At 51.9% G+C, this 18841-nt stretch overlaps 2 protein-coding genes across 3 annotated transcripts; one reads left to right on the top strand and one right to left on the bottom strand.

The window, feature by feature from the left end:
• Positions 1–375: 375 nt before the first annotated feature.
• Positions 376–4380, bottom strand: MRPL2 (mitochondrial ribosomal protein L2). The gene is made up of 7 exons (XM_070418558.1): positions 4211–4380; positions 2681–2846; positions 1713–1854; positions 1486–1601; positions 1304–1414; positions 943–1016; positions 376–625 (listed from the first exon to the last, which is right to left on the bottom strand). Exons 1-7 carry the CDS (start codon positions 4304–4306, stop codon positions 413–415), a joined length of 918 nt encoding a protein of 305 aa, XP_070274659.1. The 5' UTR covers positions 4307–4380; the 3' UTR covers positions 376–412.
• Positions 4381–4556: 176 nt separating this feature from the next.
• Positions 4557–18072, top strand: KLC4 (kinesin light chain 4). Of its 2 annotated transcripts, none has more exons than XM_070418555.1 (16): positions 4557–4634; positions 6455–6740; positions 8076–8306; positions 9673–9754; positions 10357–10567; positions 11038–11125; positions 12661–12762; positions 13515–13688; positions 13997–14096; positions 14296–14348; positions 14563–14633; positions 15074–15182; positions 15757–15897; positions 16182–16297; positions 16900–16963; positions 17617–18072. In XM_070418555.1, exons 2-16 carry the CDS (start codon positions 6480–6482, stop codon positions 17665–17667), a joined length of 1854 nt encoding a protein of 617 aa, XP_070274656.1. In that variant the 5' UTR covers positions 4557–4634; positions 6455–6479; the 3' UTR covers positions 17668–18072. The 2 variants fall into 2 exon arrangements, with proteins under 2 accessions (XP_070274656.1, XP_070274658.1); XM_070418557.1 differs by lacking the exon at positions 4557–4634 and adding an exon at positions 5645–5727.
• Positions 18073–18841: the final 769 nt, after the last annotated feature.

The following is an 18841-nucleotide window of genomic DNA, read 5'->3' as shown; positions in this document are numbered from 1 at the left end:
AGCCGCGGTGCCACCTGCCCGGAGCCTCGGCTCATTTCCTGGCCCAGCGGAAAGCGAGGGGCCCTGGGAGCGGGGGCGGAGCCGGGGTTGCCACCTCAACGACGTGCCGCCCTTTCCTCTTCCTTGTGTCCTCCCACCGGAAGTGCCTTCCCCCTCTCCCCAAGCCATAACTGAGTAAGACCCTGGAGGTCATTTATTACCCCCTCCTCCATGACCTATGAAGGAACCGAGAGGAGGAGGACGGCTGGAAGCGAGGAGGTTGCAGGTTGCAGCCAGTCTTTGCCCTCTATTGTCTCTCCCTTTCTCCCCCGACACGTTTGCTCTTTCCTCCCGTCCAATATGTACCATCTCCCCTCCCAAAACACCAATAACAGATAAAAATGGGGGGTCATTTTATTAGAGTCCAGAGGTATCAGCTTTGGGCAGCCGCTGAGGGCAGCTTCACGTAACTCTTCATTGGGGGTAGTGGCCGAATCTTTCTGCCAGCCCAGCCCCCCTTTCGTTGCCATCGCCCGCTGTTGGGCCTCTTGCCCAGCCAGCGGTTCCGCCCCGCCTTGCCAATGACCCGTTTGTTATGATCAACGTTGGACACTCGGCCTACTGTTGCTATGCACGTTTCCAGCACCTGACAGAGAAAGCAGAGGGAGAGATGGTATGGTGGGGGAAAGAGTCTGACCATGCTGGGGGCAGGACTCTTGGGAAGGGAGAGGACAGAGAGAAGCACAGCATAACTGAACCTGAGTGCAGGTCCTACAGGAGCTGAAAACAAGACACTGTCCTCTGTTCTATCGTGGGGCCAGCCTGACTGGACAGTCCCTCTTGCAGCCCAAAAGGACAGCCCCGGCTCAGGGCAGCTCCTGACATAAAACACCTGGGAGCTATGTGGGCCAGGAAAGGTACATTCCTCCGTTGCTGATCCCTCCCACTGGTACCCACACGCACCTGCATCTGCCTCTTAGAAGGCAGCTGGATGATGGCTGTCCCATTCACCTTCCGTAGCAGCACACCGCACGTCCCTGGGGAGGGAGAAGCAGCTCTGCCACCCTCCACAGAGGAGGCGGGGGACAGACTTATAGGAGCCACACCCCTTCAGGAGCATATAAACTGGAGCAGGAGGCATGCAATGTTTTAGGTGAAAACATAAGCATTTCTTCCTCCTCCTTTTCCTTGTTTTTTCTTCTTTTCCTCTGCCAATGGACCAGATGTGGGTCTTTGGTTCAGAGAATTGTGACCTTGGGTACCACCTGGCCTTCCAAATTGTAAGACCCATCCCCCCACCGCCCCCCAACAGCTTCTTTCATACCTGCGGCTCGGATATACTGGGCCCCCCGGCCTGGCTCGCTCTCCACACTGTTGATGAGGGTCCCCACTGGCAAGGCCCCAAGAGGATGTGCATCCCCTTCTCGAGGAGCAACTAAAAGACAGAATTTCATCAGCAACAGAATGAGCCTCCCAGCCCACACACGTCCGGTGGCCACCTCTCACCTGCCATGCGGCCTATGTGGTCAGAATTAAGGATTATATCTCCAGCCTGCATGTTTTCCGTGGCAACGATCCAGCGTTTCCGGTTGCCCCCAGCCACCAGAGCTATGTCTGCTGACCTGTTCAGGGTGAGTGACAGATGAGCAGACCATCTAGGCAGCCCCACATTTCTGAAAAGCCACAGAGTAGTCATTCAGTCATGCCATCATCGCCCCACAGCCCAAACTTGCCGACAGGGGTCATAGCGGACGAGGATGACCTTCTCCTCAAAGGGTCCGGGCTTGGTGTCCTGCTCCGGCCGGAACCGAAGAAAGTCAATCATGCGATAACGTTGCTTGTGACCCCCACCAATGCCATGCACTCGGATTCGGCCTATGGTCAGGACAGTGAGGGGACATAATCCACGTCAGAATAACAGGCCTGTCCTGGGCAGAGAGCAGTGTTTCTAAACATGATGAGTCAAGCAGAAAATTATAAAAAATTTCACAGCACAGTGGGATAAACGGGGATGGGGAAACACATGGACTTTGGTAAAAACATAATTATATGATTATTAAAATTGTATAAAACTTCCAGATAAATTCTCTGTAAATTACTAAATTCAGTAAGTTTATTGAGGGCCATATCAATTTCAACTGTTATCAATTTTTTTTCCCCTGCCGATCGCCATTTTTTTCTTTTTTCTGTACCACAGTTTTTTATTTATTTATTTTATTTTATTTTTTTTAAATATATTTTATTGATTTTTTTACAGAGAGAAAGGGAGAGGGATAGAGAGTTAGAAACATGGATGAGAGAGAAACATCGATCAGCTGCCTCCTGCACACTCCCTACTGGGGATGTGCCCGCAAACCAAGGTACATGCCCTTGACCGGAATCGAATCCGGGACCCTTGAGTTCACAGGCTGACACTCTATCCACTGAGCCAAACCGGTTAGGGCTGTTATCAATTTTTTGAAGGATGTGGAGAAAAATGTCATGAAACTTGCTGTGTATGCCCAGTTTTCTTCAATTATTTAGATTGTCTTTAGGTGCACAGACCACCTGCCTGTTGCTTTGTATTCTACTCATCCTGCATGTAGAAGAAAGCCAATAAGTGTGTTTTAATCATATCCCTCTGCCTGTACCAACATACAGAACTAGAGTCCTACCATGTTTTTTTCCCTTTATGTTTAAATCCTCTTGCCCTTGCTCCCACCTGTGTGGTCTCGGCCTCCAGATTTCCTCATTTTCTGTGGTGCAACGGTATACGTGGTACGACTTTTCCAGGACACAAACTTGGCACTCAGGGCCACAGAGGTAAGGAACGGGCGGCAGGGGAGCAACATCGAGGCAGAGGGCAGCTGGAGAGCATTGCTTGTCGCCTGGAGATAAACATAAACCTCTTTCACCTGAAAGCTAACTGAAGAAGCATCATAGAACCGAGAGGGCGGAGTGACCATCAAGTTCAGCTTGTAGCCCACCTCCTACTGGAAGTGTCCCAGATCAGCTGTCTAAAAACTCTACACTTCACAGCTTGTACACGGAACAGTGTGGAATGTTTATCCAGGTGTATGCATGTGGATTACCTCTCTTCACTTGATCCTTGTACCTTTGAAGTGTTTCTGTAATGAAATGTTCTCCCCTTGGTGCGTCTCCTAATTCTGGCTCAATTCTCCTTCTCCAGGAAACTTTTCCTTCCCCTAAACAACTCCCTTTTCCAGAGCTGGGAACTTCCACATATCCATGTACCACCATCAGCACCAATGCCTTTTGCCTATGTGCACTATGTTTCTGGGAGTTTTTCAGATACAAATGGAAGGTCGGGATCATTTCTGCCTTGTTCCCTCTTGTATTCCCAGAATTTCACAGAGTAGGTTTTGAATTTTAAGTATGCATCTGCTGCCCAGCTGGTATAGCTCAGTGGACTGAGTGTCATTCCATGGACCAAGAGGCCCCGGATTCAATTCCCCGTCAGGGGCACATGCCTGGGTTGCGGGCTCCATCCCTAGTAGTGGGCGTGCAGGAGGCAGCTGATCAATGTGTCTCTCATTGATGTTTCTAGCTCTCTCTCCTCCCTTCCTCTCTATCTAAAAATCAACAAAAACATGTCTTTTTTAAAAAAGGTATGCATCTGCCGAACTCTACCATCAGCCCAAGGTCCAGACAGAGCAAGACTTTCAACTTTTCTTTTCTGTGACTCATCAATTGCCCACTAGGAACCTTAGGCTCCTGTTCTTGGTATCTCACTCTGCATTCACTAATCTCATCCTTAATGGTTTTTATAATGGTTATGATATCATAACCATTGCATAATCTCAGGCTTTGAAGCCAGTTGGACTAGCTCAAAGAGTTGGTGTATGACCTTAAACTACTCACCAGTTTTCTCTCATGATAACATGAGGTACAACTACCTTACAGAGTGATGTGAAAGAGTTCACTTATTTAAAACCTCTATTACTTATGCCTGGCTTATGCTGGGCACTCAATAAATGTCAATTACTACTGAGACTTGTACAACCGGTTATTCATAAAGCACTTTCACCTCCAATATCTCGTCCGAGGAATCCAGCGGCCCTGTGAGATAGCAACACTTACAGAGGAGAAAACTGAGGATTAGAGTGACTTATCCAAGGTCACGGGCCGGCGTGACTAACGACCAGTCTCGCATCCCCGCCTCCCACCCCCGGGTGTCCCCTTTCCGGCGGCCCGAGCGGAAACAGCCTCATTCCCGGGTAAGCTGGGTTACCTGGGCGGTCGGGAGCACACTCGGGCCGGGGGCGGCGCCAGCCGGGGGCGCCAGACTCAGAGAGCCCAGAGCACGGGTCAGTACCCGCAGAGCCATGAGTGTAGCCAGGCACCGCCGGGCTCAGCACGCCACCAATACCTCTAGCCCCGCGGCTGGCGCTACGAGATGACGCTAAAGATCCCCTGGGCCGTCGCTCCCTCATGACGTAAAAGGGGCGGAAGGGGAACCGGCGAGCACGCCGTGTACACACCTCCGTTCTTGCGTGCGCGTGGTCAGAGCCAATCCTCGGGCGGCTCTTAGGTCGCGTGACTGGGGAGCAGGCCCCGCCCCTCTGAGCCGTCAAAACAATTGCCTCGAGCGGCAGCCATGATGGATTTAAAGGGGCAGTACCGGCCAGGGAGGCAGCCAGATCGACACCGCGCGGGTGAGTCTTTGAGAGTAACTCTGGGGCGGAGGGTTGAGGTCCCGCTACCTCTTATTCCCGCACTCTCGGACAGATAACACACCCCGCCGACTGACCTCGCTCAACTCCAGACAGACTAAAAAACTCCGCCCCCTGCACTTCTTCCCGCCCCTCAGTGTCCAGACAGACAGACAGGCAGTCAGTTGTCCCGCCCCGCCCCCTGCGCTACCAACTGACTCATTGACCTCGGGATTGTTGGGCCGCTGAGTCCTCTCCCGCGACGCAGACCTCGATCGTCCACCTGCACCTCCCCCGCCACCCCCGCCCATCTCACTCTCCCCATCCTGGGCCCAGGGCAGGTGGGCGGCCCGGGGCCCGCCACCGCCTGCCAACGCCGGGAGTCCCCCTCCCAGCGCCACGTTCCCTGTGGCCCTGCAGCCCCGGCACCGTTCCCCGCACCGTCGGGCGCTGGGAGGCCCCTTAGGCGACTCTCCGAGCCGGTTAGCAGGTGATCCTAACAGACAGCCATGGCAGTGGCTGCGCCGGGAGTGAGCACGTCTTCCTCCTTCCTCTTAACCCGGTGTTTCTCAACCTGGGCTGCACGTTAGAATCACCTGGGAATCTTTTTAAAATCCTGATTTCTGGGCCTCATCCTCCGGAAATTCTGTTTCTTTGTTACTAATGTTGTGGCCCCACCCCATAACAAAGAAACAGAATTTCCGGAGGATGAGGCCCAGGAATCAGGATTTTAAAAAGATTCCGAGGTGATTCTAACGTGCAGCCAAGGTTGAGAACCACTGTCTTAACCAGACGCGCCTCTTCTCGCGGGCCAGGTCCCGGGTCAGGGCTCGCTCCCTCCTTGGGAAGAACAGCTCCCCGGGCTGGGGAGGGAGGAGGGACACCGGTCGCCTTGCAGCAGGAGGGAGGGTGTTTGTCCTGGGTGGGGCTCCGTGCCAGGTCCTCTGGGTGTCTGTGAAGTGGCGAGAGAAGGGGTGAAACGCTGGACTCCTGGACTTTGGGCAGGGCAGGTCCTTCCAAGTCCCTGGCTGCCGATCCGAGTGTCTTCCGGGCTCCGGCCTGAGCGCCCCAGCCACGGGTTGTGCTCGGGAAACAGGTAAGAGACTGCAAAGATGAGAGACAGGCCCTTTGGAGGGCAGAAGAAGATAGCCTGAGGCCTGGAGGGTGGGGAATATGGGTTGGAAACTCGTGGGGAAAGAGTTAGAACTGACCAGGTCTGCAGATGCCGCAGCCTGAAGCCCTGGAGCCTGCTGGGGCCCTCGCATCTGGGTCCTGCGATGAAGGCTCCTGTTTTCTTCCTTTCCCTGATTTAACTTTGAAACGTACCCTTCCCTTTCCCCAAAACCTCGGCACTATTTCCTGCAAAGTCTCCTGTCTGCTTTAACCCTGTTCCCTTTGCAACTCTCCCCAAACGCCCTGTGCTCCTTTAGTGCTGTCTTTCGTCTCCTGCTGCCTTTTCCTAACTCAAGCTCTCTCTCCAGTTCCTTTTCTGTTTTGGTCCTAAGTTCTAAATCCCTCTGCTAGTTATTAGGACCTGTGTTCTCTCTCTCTCTCTCTCTCTCTCTCTCTCTCTCTCTCTTTCTCTCTCTCTCTCTCTCTCGGTTTAAGTCATTTCCTCTCCCTCTTTCTTTCTCACAACCTTAAGCGTTGTGTTTTTAGTGCCGTAGGTTCCCTCCCCACTGGTCACGGTCTCTCTCCAATTAAAACCCACGGTTGCCCGTACCCTCTCTCCTCTCTTAACTTGGATCCTCACCACCCTCGAACCAAGGTGCTCAGCTTATTTTCCTTATTTTCACCTCACTGTGGCTCTGTTGTTTTCCCAGCCCAGGCAGGGTCCTCCAGGCCAGGATGTCGGGCCTGGTGTTGGGGCAGCGAGATGAACCTGCAGGGCACCGGCTCAGCCAGGAGGAGATCCTGGGCAGCACTCGGCTGGTGAGCCAAGGGCTGGAGGCCCTGCACAGTGAACACCAGGCTGTACTGCAAAGCCTGTCCCATACCATTGAGTGTCTGCAGCAGGGAGGCCATGAAGAAGGACTGGTGATGCATGAGAAGGCCCGGCAGCTGCGCCGTTCCATGGAAAACATCGAGCTGGGGCTGAGTGAGGCCCAGGTGAGAGGGAAGACAGGGTGCCAAGTAGCCCATGGAGGAGCAGTCGTCTGATTGGAGGTTTGGGATGACTTGGATCCCCTTGTCCTAGATTCTTGCATTCATTCATTCATTCATTCATTCAGTAAATATGTATTAAGCTCCTATTATGTGCCAGGCACCACTCTTCTGTGCACTAGAGACACATCATGAACACAACACTCAAAAATCCTTAGAGCTTGCTTTCTAGCTGGGGGAGGCAGACAATACATACATAAATTAGTAAATGATTCAGTATGCCACAGTGATAATTGCTAAGGATAAAAGACTAAAATTAAAGCAGGGAAGGGGATTAGAAAGTATGGAGAGGGCATATGAGTTTAGATAGAGTGGTCAAAAAAAGGCTTTACTGGCCTGGCCAGGGTGGCTCAGTGGTTGAGTGTAGACCCATGAACCAAGAGGTCACCAGTTCGATTCCCTGTTAGGGCACATGCCTGGGTTATGGGCTTGATCCCCAGCAGGAGGCAGCCAACCAATGATTCTCTCTCATCATTGATTTTTTCCATCTCTTTATCCTCTCCCTTCCCATCTCTCTAAAATTAATAAAAACATTTTTTTAAAGGCTTCACTGAAATGGTGACATTAGAGCAAAGGTTTGAAGATGAGGGAATGAGTCATGCAATAAATGGGGGAAAGGCACCCTAAGCAGCGTGGACAGCAAGTGCAAAGACCCTGAACCAGGGCCTTTTTTTTAAAAAAAATTTTTTTATTATTGATTTCAGAGAGGAAGGGATAGGGATAGAGATAGAAACATCAATGATGAGAGAGAATCATGGATTGGCTGCCTTCTGCACGCCCCCTACTGGGGATTGAGCTCTCAACCTGGGCATGTGCCCTTGACCGGAATTGAACCTAGGACTCTTAAGTCCACAGGCCAACACTCTATCCACTGAGCCAAACCAGCCAGGGCGAACCAGGGCCTTTTCAATGAGCTCAGTGAGGGCCAGTGTGGTTACAGTAGAGTGAATGAGGGGGACCAAAATAGAAAATGAAGTTCCAGAGGTAATGCGGTTGGGGAGAGGGGGGAGATCGTGGCGAACTTGTAAGTCAACATAAGGATGAGGAGAGGAGAGATAACATTTTTAAAAGATCATCTGGCTGTTGGGTAGGAACTGACGGTGGCTTGGCCTAGGATGGTGACTATGGAGTTGGTGAGAAATTGGATTCGGGGTATATTTTGAAGGTAGAGCCATTGCTCCCCAACCCCACTTCCTGGCTCCTGCTAGTCCTGCCACCACTCCTGCCTATCTCTGAACACTCCTAGCCAGCATCTGGTGCTCACAGGATGTGCCCACCTAGGTGATGCTGGCTTTGGCCAGCCACCTGAGCACAGTGGAGTCGGAGAAACAGAAGCTGCGGGCTCAGGTGCGGCGGCTGTGCCAGGAGAACCAGTGGCTCCGGGATGAGCTGGCAGGTACCCAGCAGCGGTTGCAGCGCAGCGAGCAGGCTGTGGCTCAGCTGGAGGAGGAAAAGAAGCACCTGGAGTTCCTGGGGCAGCTACGGCAGTATGACGACGATGGGCACACCACGGTAAGCGTGTGCGGGCGAGGCTGCCAGGGTGGGGGGTTCGGATAGCGGGGAGTCACCACAGTCATGGGGCAATGGCCCCATCATCTGCAGGGGCTACACTGCTGCTCAGCCTGCCCCACCCGGCAGAATTCAGGTCCTGACCCCAGCTCCAGCTGACAGCAAGGTGAAAGAATATTCACTCATTCAATCAACATTTCACTAAGTGACTATCACATATGCCAGGCACTGTGCACTCCCCTGGGCATGCAACAGTGGACAAGGCAGAGCCCTGCTCTCACAGTTACAGATTTGTGCGGGGGACAGATAAACACCTGGACAGTTCCAATCCAGAATCCTAAGTGCTGCAGTTAGGGAAAGCATAGCCCAGTTGAACAAGAACCTCCTAAAATTTGCTCTCAAGATGTATGAAATTTAACTCTTACTCAACAGGCATTTATATATCTTTATGCCTTAAGCAGCTCAAGAAGATGCATATAGGAGACATGTAAAGAACTAGAAAAGAGAGTTTCTGGTGTTTTTTTTTACCTTATAATGTAGCTGTAGGAACAAGACTTACGTATGAGAACTCATGTGGGACAATACAAAGCAGCAAGTGCTTGGTGCTGGGTGAGGGGTCCAGTCAGTGTGGGAAGAATTGCAAGGAGACAGGTTCCTGGGGACTGGAATGGTCTGAGAAAGAGTCACAGAGGAGGCAGGGTACAGGGATGGTGAGATGTAAGTTAGATTTTTACATTTAAATGGTTAGGAGTTCGGATAGATTTTGATGGATGATGAGGGAGAGGGAGGAGCTTTCTAAACTGGGGGGTAGGGGTGTCGTAGATAAGGCTCCAGGGCTGCGAAGCTGGTCTTTTCCAGGGAAAGTGTGCTGGTTGCATGGGACACAATGGGGAAGCTGGGCAGCAGGGTTGGAGGTGTTTGTCCAAGGCTGCAATGCCTTGTGGGCACAGCAGAGTTGCCCGTGTGAAAGTAGGTTAGACAGTGAGGGTTGGGCACTAAGTCCAGCATGAGCAGTGGCAGATGATGGGTACGTGTCAGTAAGATCACACACTCCCTGCCCTCAGGACAGACAGGACAGACATATAATCAATGTAAACACACAGGACTATAATTACAGGAGTTGAGGGGGCGAGAGGTGGAGGCGGGAGAATGAGGGTACTTAGGAAGGAAGCTCTCTGAATGTGAAGAAAGGGAAAGTTGAGATTTGCAAATGAGAGGCCTTAGCTTGGTGAGAGGAATGCTGGCCTTCCCGGGGCCAGGGACATGAACAGGGTTCGTTTCCTGGACCTCACCTGTCAGGGATTTCATGGTTCAGAGGGGCCCTGAAGAGGTTACTGGGGGGATATCTTTGCTGCTGCTTTCTTTCTAGGAGGAGAAGGAGGGTGATGCCACCAAGGATTCCCTGGATGACCTTTTCCCCAATGAGGAAGAAGAAGACCCAAGCAATGGCTGTGAGTCTGTCTCTGGAGTGGGAGGGTGAAGAGGGGCAGCAGGAGCCTGGCCCAGCTGTGCCCCCTCCCCCAGCCCCCGTACAAAGGATGCTCACCATCCAGAAATAGTTCTCTATCTTCCTCTGGAGATGGGGCAGAGACTTGGCTGGTACTCTGATTTCCTCAGCCTCCCTATCATTTCTTACGCATCAACATTGCCAGATACTGTGCTAGGCGCTGGGCATACCGAGATGAGGACGGGGCTGGCAGTAAGGAGTTCACAGTTGAGTGGGAGAGTGGCCCTGGAGTGGAGGAACATGAGCTCCTCCAGGGAGAGAACCAGGTCTCTCTTATCTTCGTATCTCTGGCACAGCCCCTGGCTCATACTTATGAAGGAAATGTTTGTTGAGTGAATGAATTCCTGGGTGAACAAATGGGACAGGTTCAAGGGGTGGGCAAAAGAATAAGAGTTGAGGCAGACCTCCAGAGAGAGAGCCTGGTGGGGGATGGGGGCAGGTGCAGGCGTGGAGTAAGACAGGGAGTAAGGGTGGGGAGGGCAGGCAGCAAAGGAGAGAGGGAGAGTCCCTGAGGAAGTCTCCTGTTCGTTTTCTGGGATGGTTTAGTGTCACGTGGCCAGGGCGCCCAGCATAGCGGATATGAGATCCCAGCGAGATTACGGACTCTGCACAACTTGGTGATCCAGTATGCAGCTCAGGGTCGCTACGAGGTGGCCGTGCCGCTCTGTAAGCAGGCACTGGAGGACCTGGAGCGCACATCTGGCCGGGGCCACCCAGATGTTGCAACCATGCTCAACATCCTTGCTCTGGTGTATCGGTGAGCACTGCCCTCCCTCTGGCCACAAATCTGCTTCCAGGTTCCACCTTGATCCATCTTTGGCTCCCGCTCTTCCTCTCCACTGGGTATCTCTTCTCCCTGCTGGGCCTTCCAGGTGTATGCCACTTGGAGGCTTTCTTCTGTACCAGAACTCTCATTCTATCCATACCTGAGCCCTTGACCTTAGAGAATACTTCTTTCTCAGGCTCTTTGCTTGTTCAGTCTGTCTCCTGGGGAGGGTCTCTTTCTTTGCTTCTTGTGTCCAATAACCGGTGGCTCCTCTTGACATGGCGAGTTTTGCATACAGTATGGGTGTGTTGGTGAACCCGTCACTGCTCACATGGGGCTTCGTGTCTCCTCATGGTGGGTCCAATCCCTAAATGTGTCTCAGATCCCAAAGGATAGGAGGGAAGGAGAGGGCTTGGGGGCAGAGTTCACGGTAACCCCTTGATACTTTTGTCCTCTTCCAGGGACCAGAATAAGTATAAGGAAGCTGCCCACCTGCTGAATGATGCCCTCAGCATCCGGGAGAGCACCCTGGGCCGGGACCACCCTGCGGTCAGTATTCCTTGCCCTCCTTCTCCCATGCTCTTTTGGTCTCTTAGCTGTCCATCCTCCGCCCGCAGCTTAGTCACTGGGGATGCTCAAGAAGGAGATGTGAGGACTCCTTTCTTCCAGGCACTGTCCACTGATCCCAACTCTGAGACCCAAATGGCTCCTTAAAAAAAAGTTTTTATTTTAGAGAGAAAGAGGAAGGGAGATGGAAAGAGAGAGAGAGAGAGATCCATCAGCTGCCTTCTACATGCCCCTCACTGGGGATCAAGCCCAAAACCTGGGCATGTGCCCTGACTGAGAATCAAACCAGTAACCTTTTGGTGCATGGGATGATGCTCAACCAACTGTGCCACATCAGCCAGGGCCAAATGACTCCTCCTTCTTATAATAAATATTTTCCAGAAACAAAATTCATAGATTATGTAGTCTACCTACACATATAATTTCCAAAACATTGAATGATAACTTATTAATATGAAAGTGAAACAGGGAAAGTAATTTATAGTAAAATAATATATACAATACATTAAAATGAAATAAAAATACAATATAACAGTTGTACTGAATATAACTATGCTAGAAGATATGATATAGTAGTCTGATATATAATGAATAACTTTATATTTAGAAGGGGTAAGACCAGGAAACCATTCTATATAAGTATTAACCCTGCAGGTGTGGCCCAGGGGTTGAGCATTGACCTCTGAACCAGGAGATCACAGATCGATTCCAGGTCAGGGCACATGCCTGGGTTGTGGGCTTGATCCCCACTAGGGGGCATGCAGGAGGCAGCCAATCACGATTCTCTCTCATTATTGATGCTTCTACGTCTCTCTCCCTCTCCCTTCCTCTCTGAAATTAATAAAAACATATTTAAAAAAATAAGTATTAAAAATGACAGCAGAAGGATTGGTGGATATGAGATTAAAATATAGTGTTAGAATAACAACAGACCAGATTTATTTGTATATCATAAAACAGAGAGAAATAAGCAGGGGTAGCATGCTAAGGTAAACAATGGGTTGTCAAAATGGAGAAAATGAGAAATAAAATATTTCTGAAAGTGAGCTGTGAAAATGATTCCCTATGTTATGACATGTGATAGGCAGAGATGCTGTATCTCAGAAAACATCACTTGTGTCTTGATGTCCCACCAAGTGTCAAAGCTTACGTTTGTCAGAGAATGTCAGGCAGGACTTTCAAAATTTGGCCGAGCTATGCCACACATGCAGAACATCTCTAGCTTCCTTGCCTCCCCAAAGGTAATAAGGCCCCCAATATTCATGGCAACCAAAAACAAACAAACAAAAACACCACACAAATAAAACCCCCCTTCAGAAATATAAAAAAGTGCCCCTAGGGGGCAATGCCCCCCATAGAGAGCCCCAGAGCCATCCAGTTGAGCAATTCCCCCTCCCCTGACTCTGGCTAGGGTGGCAGAGTCCGTTTCTCTTGGGGGTGTGCAGCGTGGGGAGGACCTCCAACTCTCAACGTCCTTGAAAGCATCAGTGTCTGAGGGGACAGGCCTGTCTTCCTAGGTGGCTGCCACACTCAACAATCTGGCTGTGCTCTATGGCAAAAGGGGCAAATACAAGGAGGCGGAGCCGCTGTGCCAGCGGGCACTGGAGATCCGAGAAAAGGTGCCCACATCCTCTCCCCATTCTTCCCTGCTGCTGTGACCCCTTCGCCAGCATCTGTCTTCTGGTTTACCCTCTTGCCTCACTTCTTTGTTTCTTACCTCCCTATCTCTGCCTTGTCTTCTCTTTTCTTTTCTTTTAAATTATTTTTTTTATTGTTTAAAGTTTTACGTACGCCTCCTTTTTCCCCCCCGCAGCCATTCCCACCCTGGGCAAGCCCCCACCGCCCCAGTGTCTGTGTCCATTGGTTATGCTAATATGCATGCATACAAGTCCTTTGGTTGATCTCTAACCCCCCCACCTCCCCTGCCATTTATCTCTGGATCTATTTTTGTTCATCAGTTTATGTTGATCATTATATCCCACATATGAGTGAGATCATGTGATATTTATCTTTCTCTGACTGGCTTATTTTGCTTAGCACAATGCTCTCCACTTCCATCCATGCTGTTGCAAATGGTAAAAGTTCCTTCTTTTTTATAGCGGCGTAGTATTCCATTGTGTAGATGTACCACAGTTTTCTAATCCACTCATCTGCTGATGGCACTTAGGCTGTTTCCAAATCTTAGCTATGGTAAACTGTGCTGCTATGAACATAGGGGTGCATATATCCTTTCTAATTGGTGTTTCTGGTTTCTTGGTTGTCTTCTCTTCTGTCATTCCCTTTCCCCATTCCCTGTAGGTGCATGTGCATGTGTGTGCACACACGGACACACATACTTACAGCCACCTATCCCTCCTTTGCTTCCCTTCAGGTCCTGGGCACTGACCACCCAGATGTGGCAAAGCAGCTGAACAACCTGGCCCTGTTGTGCCAAAACCAGGGCAAGTATGAGGCTGTGGAACGCTATTACCGGCGGGCACTGGCCATCTATGAAGGGCAGCTGGGACCAGACAACCCTAATGTAGCCCGGACCAAGAACAACCTGGTAAGGGAAGAGGGGGCACAGTGGGTGGAAGGAGGGGAGGGGACAGCATCATAGTCTGGTACATTAACACCATCACCTTTGTGCCATCTCTGGGGCTGTCTTTGGGGCTGAGGGATCTGCTTCATTCCAGTGGGAAGCAGAAGTCCTACAGCCTCTTAGGATGGAGTGGGAACACTCTTGACCATAGCTAGGAAAGGAGGTGTGAGGAGGATCTCTGGGGAAAGTGAGAACACGAAGTAGAAGTCCCTGAGCCTGGCTGAGAGCTTGCTCCATCTCTTGCTCCTGTGTTTTTGCCTTCCTGCCCCCAGGCTTCCTGTTACCTGAAACAGGGTAAATATGCTGAGGCCGAGACGCTCTACAAAGAGATCCTGACCCGGGCCCATGTGCAGGAGTTTGGGTCTGTGGATGGTGAGTGGTGATGGCCTGGAGAGGGAGCTGCTGGGAGGGAAAGAAATGCAGACCAAAGGTTGGGGGTTAGGCCACAGTGGTTCCCAGGGGGAGCCAGACCCCTTTAGTCCAGCCCTGTGGGCCTCTGGGTCCTGGCTCCCCCCATACTGTAAAGCTCAGTTTTCTAACCTTGCCATGCCATCCCATGTATCACCCCCAGATAACCACAAGCCCATCTGGATGCATGCAGAGGAGCGGGAGGAAATGAGCAAAGTGAGTGGGGGGAGCCAGCCTGGGGAGCCTGAGGCCCCCAGGGCCTCTGTCTTACTCCTGGCACTAGCCCAGTTCTTCACTTCCCAACCAAGCACCAGCCCCAGGTGCATGGTGCCTTCCCCAACCCAGCCTGCACCCTAGCCCAGCTCCAGCTTGCACCCCAAATCTCTGTAGTCACATCTCTGGCTTCCTCTCCCCTTCTGTCCTCCTGCAGACCCGGCACCGGGAAGGTGGCACACCCTACGCAGAGTACGGAGGCTGGTACAAGGCCTGCAAAGTGAGCAGGTAAGCGGCAGTGAGAAGGTGGCTTGGCCTCTGAGGCCCTCCATTCAGCCCTGATCCTGGCCTCCTGGATCTTTCCCTTTCCTCCCTTTGACTTGCCTTGGCCTTAGCTCTGCTCTCTCCCTCTCCTGTTTCTTTTTTCTTTTTTAATCCTCACCTGAGGATATTTTTCAATTGATTTATTAGAGAGAGTGGAAGAGAGAGGGAAAGACAGAGAGAAATATTGATGAGAGAAATACATCAATTGGTTGCCTCCTGCACGAGCCCTGACCAGGGCCCGGGCCTCAAAGCAGCCTGCAGATTGTGGAATTGCAAGGCTTCCCTCGAACCCGTGACCCTTTGGTCTTTAGGCCGATGTTCTATCCATTGAGCCAAACCGCCTAGGGCTCCTGTTTCTTTTTAGAGCCCATCCTCACCTCCTTCCCTGGTCTCACCCCCCACAGCCCCACAGTGAACACCACTCTGAGAAACCTAGGAGCTCTGTACAGGCGCCAGGGAAAGCTGGAGGCAGCTGAGACCCTGGAGGAGTGTGCCCTGCGTTCCCGGAAACAGGTCAGAGACTGGGAGGGGAAGGGTGTCCTGAGGTAGTGCCCTAGGGGCAAGACCACTGAGGCTTCTTCTGAGTCTCGGAAGAACAAGTGGAGGGACTGAGGAGGGAGACCTGGAGAGGAAGGTGATAACCCTCGTGGTTGTGGTGGTTTTAAGTGTGTTCTTACCCCTACTTGCTCTTAGCAGTCAGAACTCCAAGTTCAAGGTTCACTTCACTGAAAGGGATTATTAAAAGGGAAGCCCTGCCCTTCCACAATTTGAAGACTCTGTTAAAGAGAGGCATGCGTGGCTGGTGTGGGTGAGGGGAGCCCAATATCAAGAGTGTCTCAAATTGTGGGTGTTAGCTCATTAGTGGGTCAAGAAAGCAATTCAGTGTGTGCCATGGCTAAACATATATATGCATCTATACGTAGGAATGCATTGCACATAGAAAAGGTGGGTATCGTTCCAGTTTGTGTACTGGGACATCACAAGGAAAAGTGTCTTCCTTCCTGTGGCTGATGGTGAAAGAGGGTTTGAAAGACCCATCCTGAGGAGTAAGGAGTGGGAAGTCCCAGCTTCTTCCTTTTTCTTCCAGGGCACTGACCCTATCAGCCAGACCAAGGTGGCTGAGCTGCTTGGGGAGGGCGACAGTGGAAGGGCCTCCCAGGAGGGTCCTGGGAGCAGCGTGAGATATGAGGGAGGTGAAGATGCCTCTGTGGCTGTGGAGTGGTCAGGGGTAAGTCTGGCAATTGCCCCTGGGTCTCTCCTGCCCCTGCCTGCTGGTGTCAGTGAGAGGCTCTGAGCCTGTCCATGAAGGATATGAGAACATGTCCCCACTCCAGTTCAGTCAAGACCCTCCCTTTCAGAGGAATCTACCAGCCAGCTAGTATCTGGGCTCTGGTTTTCAGTCCCTGGGCCTTTGGGGGAGGGGTGTGTGTGCAGAATAAATGGCAGGAGTAGACTCAGAAGCCAGTCTGCATGGGGTCCCCTTAGCTTCTGTTCCCCATCCCTCTCCACCAGGATGGCAGTGGGACCCTGCAGAGGAGTGGCTCTCTCGGCAGGATCCGGGATGTGTTTCGTAGAAGCAGTGAACTCCTGGTGAGGAAGCTCCAGGGAACCGAACCTCGGTCCTCCAGGTACACAGTGAGAATGAGATATGGCAAAGCAGGCAGGTGAGCCCTGTCCTCCAAAGCCTCTGGGCCTCTCACCTCTGGAGAAGAATCATAGAGCAGGTCAATGGGATGTCCATGGAGAGAGTTCAGGAAAAATGGTGTCCCAGTAGGGGGAAAAGACACCTGAAGAGATGCTCTTTACCAATGAAGATAATAAAGTATGTGTATGTTGGCGGGGGGTGGGGGGGGAGGTGATGTGGAGGAGGCAGTGACTTGCTTTTGTGTGGCAGGCCCACAGCCTTAGTAATACTCAAGAGGAAGTGCCCTGGCCACTGAGCAGTGGTTAGAGTGTCAGCCCGAGCACTGAAGGATAGAGGGCTGGATTCCTGGTCAAGGGCACATACCCTGGTTGCAGGTTCCATTCTGGACCCCGGGTTGGGTCAGGGATGTGCAGGAGGAAACGAATTGATGTGTCTCTCTCACATCCATGTTTCTCCCTCCCCTCCCCTCCCTTCTACTCTCTCTAAGGAAAAAACCAATGGAAAAAATATCCTTGGGTGAGGGCTAACAAAAAAAAACAAAAAAAAAGGAAGGAAGAGGCCTCAATTCTTTCTTTTCCATTGTAGCAGCAACATGAAGCGGGCAGCCTCCTTAAACTATCTGAACCATCCCAGTGCCGCACCCCTGCAGGTGAGAGCAGTGCTGGTGAGCTTATCGGTGGGTGGGGAAGAAAGGACAGCCTTAGAGCAAGCCCAGGGGGAGTTAGGGAAGAGAGAGAGTCATCTGGGATGAAGACTCTGGCTAGGGAACTGGACCTGGCAGCCGGAATCAGGCAGGCAGCTTGGTGGTGGTGGTGGTGGTGACTAGAAAGGGACAGTTTCAGGTCAGAGATAGTAGCAATTAAATTCATGAGGGGGTAACAGGAATCAGTGTTCTCTAAACTGGTACTTTAGAATTAGTAATAATTCAAGAAAGATTTGCTCTTCCTCCTGTAGCCACCAGACACCTTACCTTGGGGGCTCAGTAGTCAAGAAAAAGGGAAAAAGAAAAAAGTATCCAATCATCTCCTTTTGAAAAAACAGTAATGACATTCTAACAGAAATGACCACTTGCATCAACACATTCAAAGTATATGCCAATATTCATGTGGCTCTTCCTGGTCTTTTCTCCACCAGACTGTGGCCTTCTGGAAAATCCTAGCAAAGTCTCAGATCTTGGGGTTGAGGTTACAGGTCCATCGTAGGTCAAGAGATAAGACTGCAGCCACGAGATGGACAGACTCCAGGGGACTGTCTTCAGGAAGCTGAGGTTCCTGGGCTAATGGCCTATGTTGTCTGTTTCAGGTCTCCCGAGGCCTCAGTGCCAGCACTATGGACCTCTCTTCAAGAAGCTGACATTCAACCCACCCCCCAGGTCTCCTGGGTTCCCCCACAGCCCTCACAGCACTCCCTCTTGCTCCAGGCTCTTCCAGCCCCTTGGGGGGACAGTGAAGGGGAACAGTTAACCAGAAGATTGCTGCTGCCCTTAGGGTCTCAGCTCCCTCCTCAGGAATCCTTTTCAAGGACCCTCAGGACATCCTCTCCCCACCCTGTGGTCCTCGAGTAGCTGGCTCTGAGGCTCCCAGGTGGGTAAGGAGCAGGTATGCACCTCAGAGATGCAGCCTGCTGCTGGCTTATCTGTCAGAGGTTTTGGGCTGGCCAAGCAAGATACCTGGCCCTGGCCTCTCTTGTTCCCTCGGCTGCCTCACTTCAGGTCCATGTATTTCACTTTTCTTAAATAAAAGAATCAGGTAACCATTCTGCCACTTGAGTCCTGATTGAGGGTAGGAAGCAAGGGTTGTGTTGGAGCCCTTCACGGAAGGGAAGGGTGAGGGGCAGTGATGGATGGGGCAACAGGAGTGTTGATTCTTGGATCTCTCCCCTCTTCCTTCCCTGTTTGTATCCTCTCCAGCAGGGCCTGCAGGAAGGCATCTGGGGGGTGGGGGAGGAGGCCCACACCCCAAGGAGAAGGTGCTGTGGCTGGGTTGTCAGGGACATGTGGTGGCCATGTGGCAGGACCCTGGAGTCCTGGCGCCACTGCTCCCGGGCGGGCGGTGAGGCCCTCTGTGGCTGCCCCTCCTCCTCCAGCTGCTGGGGGGAAGGGAGGTCTAAGCAGGCCTGGGGGGCCCTCCGGAGCCAGAGGGGAAGGAGGCACTCGCTCTCCATCCCCTCAGCATATCCTGGAGGCCTGAACAGCAGCTGGGGCCCATCTTCTAAAGCTTGACTCCTCCTGACCCGCCTCCTACACCCCTTGCTGCTTTCACAACAAAGAAAGAATGTGGGGGTGGTGGCGCTGGGGTGGGGGTGCCTGGAACAAGGCTGTGCTGGGCCTCCCCACAGCTGGAGACTTGGCCATGCCCTGACACAGCCCAGACTGCCTGGAGATGGACTTGGGATGAATCTGTCAGTTTAACAGCCGTCAGCCTGGCGCTCCGAGTCCAGTCAGTTTCTACCTTTGGGCTCATGGTGGTCCAGAGCCAAACCAGAGCCCAGCCATGCACTGGTCCCTCATCTCTCCAGGCTCCGCCGT

This window comes from Myotis yumanensis, unplaced genomic scaffold (assembly GCF_028538775.1).
Source record: "Myotis yumanensis isolate MYYU_CA2020_CCGP unplaced genomic scaffold, mMyoYum1.0.hap1 SCAF_6, whole genome shotgun sequence".
Lineage (NCBI taxonomy): Eukaryota > Metazoa > Chordata > Mammalia > Chiroptera > Vespertilionidae > Myotis > Myotis yumanensis.
Note: the sequence above shows the minus strand (reverse complement) of the source record. Positions and strands in the feature narration are given on the sequence as shown.

Coding starts and splice junctions, on each gene's coding strand:
- KLC4 (XM_070418555.1), top strand. CDS start 6,480: ATGTCGGGCCTGGTGTTGGGGCAGCGAGATGAACCTGCAGGGCACCGG. Junction 14,097..14,295: donor GGAGTTTGGGTCTGTGGATG/GTGAGTGGTGAT, acceptor TATCACCCCCAG/ATAACCACAAGCCCATCTGG. Junction 16,298..16,899: donor ACCGAACCTCGGTCCTCCAG/GTACACAGTGAG, acceptor TTTCCATTGTAG/CAGCAACATGAAGCGGGCAG.
- MRPL2 (XM_070418558.1), bottom strand. CDS start 4,306: ATGGCTCTGCGGGTACTGACCCGTGCTCTGGGCTCTCTGAGTCTGGCG. Junction 2,847..4,210: donor GTGTGCTCCCGACCGCCCAG/GTAACCCAGCTT, acceptor GTTTATCTCCAG/GCGACAAGCAATGCTCTCCA. Junction 1,602..1,712: donor GTCCGCTATGACCCCTGTCG/GCAAGTTTGGGC, acceptor CACCCTGAACAG/GTCAGCAGACATAGCTCTGG.